At 44.0% G+C, this 2,677-nt stretch overlaps 1 protein-coding gene across 1 annotated transcript in view; it reads right to left on the bottom strand.

Annotated features, from left to right (window-relative positions):
* LOC125485502 (intraflagellar transport protein 52 homolog) overlaps window positions 1-980 on the bottom strand; it is a 9,550-nt gene extending 8,570 nt beyond the window's left edge. Inside the window, exon 1 of the mRNA XM_048608546.1 lies at window positions 854-980. Within this exon, the coding sequence (XP_048464503.1) occupies window positions 854-886 (33 nt within the window). The 5' untranslated portion in view covers window positions 887-980. The remainder of the gene's footprint in view (window positions 1-853) is intronic.
* Between the last annotated feature and the right edge of the window lie 1,697 nt (window positions 981-2,677).

The raw sequence follows: 2,677 nt of genomic DNA, 5'->3' as shown, positions 1-2,677 counted from the left end.
ATTTATTTCAGAACCCCCTTCCCCTCCGCCTTTTCTGATGAAGGGTCGAGGCCCGAAACGTCAGCCTCTCTGCTCCTATGATGCTGCTTGGCCTGCTGTGTTCATCCAGCCCTGCACCTTGTTGTCTCGGATTCTCCAGCATCTGCAGTTTCTACTATCTCTGGGTGAGAAGAAAGGCGTTTATGCTTACAAGCTCCAGCAGGCTGGGTTCTGCTTGTTGTTAGACGATCTATATAGATCACATATGGCTGGTTCATTTTTAAAAGAATAACAATCTTACAGGTATGAATAACACATCTGGGACAAACAAACTTATAAACAAATTTTAATGAATAATCAAGTGTATTATGTATGACTTCACTCCCCCATCTACAAAAGATTTCAACATACAAACAGAAGGCAATTTATAGTATAATCGACACTGGAAATCACTGAAACTCTCTTGACAACTTCAATAGTCAACAACAACAACGCCTGCTTGGGAGAGAACTGTCAAAATGATTGATGGCGCTATGTAAATTCAAGTTGCCGAAACACAGCGTTCCACTCTAAAGTTTCTTTTTCCCTCCAAACATCATCAGCTAAAGGCAACATTCTCAATGCGGAGTTCCTTATTGTAGCGACTAACAGCGAATTAAGTGGTGGAAGCGATACTGGAAACCATCGACAAACTCGCAGTCCACCACAATCCCCATGGTTACCACACATCAACAGATGATCAATAAGATACGGAGACTTCAGATGCACATGGTCTCTCTCACTGTCTGAACGTTTACTAAATTCCTTATGGCAAGGAGCATCATGCATTGCCACAAATGAAAAGCCCAAAATGTACCCGCCTGCAGCTTCCTACCTGTAAGCTCGCCACCATCTTCCTCCCCTTCATTGGTGGAAACCGCGCTGCATCCTGGGCCGGTAACCAGGGAGCCGCGCTGCATCCTGGGCCGGTAACCAAGGGTCTCCCCTCCTGTTGCTAAGACGGTGATGGAGCTGCCTGTTGCCGCATTGTAACCAGTGGGACTGTGTTAGAACGAGGAACGAGTGTGAGAATCTTAAAAGGCACACAAACAAGTTAAAGTAGATTGTTTTTACGCATGTATATATTGTTGAAATAGACCAGAATTGATGAGAACAAAAACAGAAGTTGCTGGAAAAGCTCAGCAGGTCTGGCAACACTGTGAAGTAAAAGCCAGAGTTAACGTTTCAGTTCCGGTGATCCATCCTCAGAACACAGTTCTGAAACGTTAACTGTGATTTTTCTTCACAGATGTTGCCAGATCTGCTGAGCTTTTCCAGCAACTTCTGCTTTTGTTCCTGATTTACAGCATCCGCAGTTCTTTCGGTTTTTATCCAGAGCTGGTGAGGTTGGACGCATACTTGGGCCAACCCGTGAGTGAACTTACAGAAACAGTATGAAGTTACATGAGGGTGACAGGGGAAGAAGGATATAATGATGGGATGATATCAATCCGACTAAAAAAGCATGGCTGATCAATACCCCGTCGAGTGCCTTCACCAATTATTCCCTCCATCACCAATGTACAAGATTCACTGCAACAATTTGCTAAGGCTTATTCAACAGTACCTTCCAAAGCTACAACCTCAACCACTGAGAAGAACAAAGCAAGCAGCCTTTAAGTACCCCTTACAAGTCACATGCTATTTGACTGTTCCTTCACTATTGTTTTGTTTATTCACTTAAGGGATGTGGGCGTCGCTGGCGGCCAGCATTCCTTGAGTAGGTGGTCGTGAACTGCCTCCATGAACCACTGCAGATCACATGCTGTAGGTAGACCCATAGTGCCATGAGGGAGAGAATTCCGGGATGTTAACCTAACAACTCTTAAGGAATGGCAATATATTTCCAAGTCAGGATGGTGAGTGGCTTGGAGGGGAACTTGTAGGTAGTGGTGTTTCCATATAAACTGCTGCCCTTGTCCTGCTAGATTGAAGTGGTTGTGGGTTTGGAAAGTGTTTTTTGAAGATCTTTGGTAAATTGCTGTAGTGCGTTTTGTAGATAATACTTGTGACTTGTAGATGGTGGACAGATTTTGGGGAGTCAGGAGTGGTGTTACTTGCTGCAGTATTTCTAGCCTTTGATCTGCCCTTGTAGGTGATGGAGGGAATAATTGGTGAAGGCAGTCAATGGGGTATTGATCAGTCATGCTTTTTATATGGTAAGACCTGGTCAATGGTAACCTCCGGGATGTTGATAGTGGGGGATTCAGTGTTGGTAATACCATTGAATTTCAAGAGGCAGTGGTTAGATTGTCTTTTATTGGAGATTGTTATTGTCTGGCATTTCTGTAGCACAAATGTTATTTGTTGTATGTTGGCCCAGTATTGTCCAGATTTTGTTGCATTTGAACAAGGACTGCTTCATTATCTGGGAGTTGTGAATGGTGCTGAACATTGTGCAAACATTGATGAACATGCCCATTTCTGACCTTACAATGGAGGGAAGGTCGTTAATGAAGCACCTGAAAATGGTTTGGCCTCGGACACTACCCCAAGGAACTCCTGCAGAGATGTCCTGGAGCTGAGAACGTTGACTTCCAAAAACCACAACCATCTTCCTATGTGCCATGTATGACTCCATTCAGTGTAGAGTTTACTCCCGATTCCCATTGATTTCATTACTGCTAATTGTCCTTGATGCCAATCTTGATCGAATGTG

Source organism: Rhincodon typus, chromosome 19 (assembly GCF_021869965.1).
Source record: "Rhincodon typus isolate 14 chromosome 19, sRhiTyp1.1, whole genome shotgun sequence".
Lineage (NCBI taxonomy): Eukaryota > Metazoa > Chordata > Chondrichthyes > Orectolobiformes > Rhincodontidae > Rhincodon > Rhincodon typus.
Note: the sequence above shows the minus strand (reverse complement) of the source record. Positions and strands in the feature narration are given on the sequence as shown.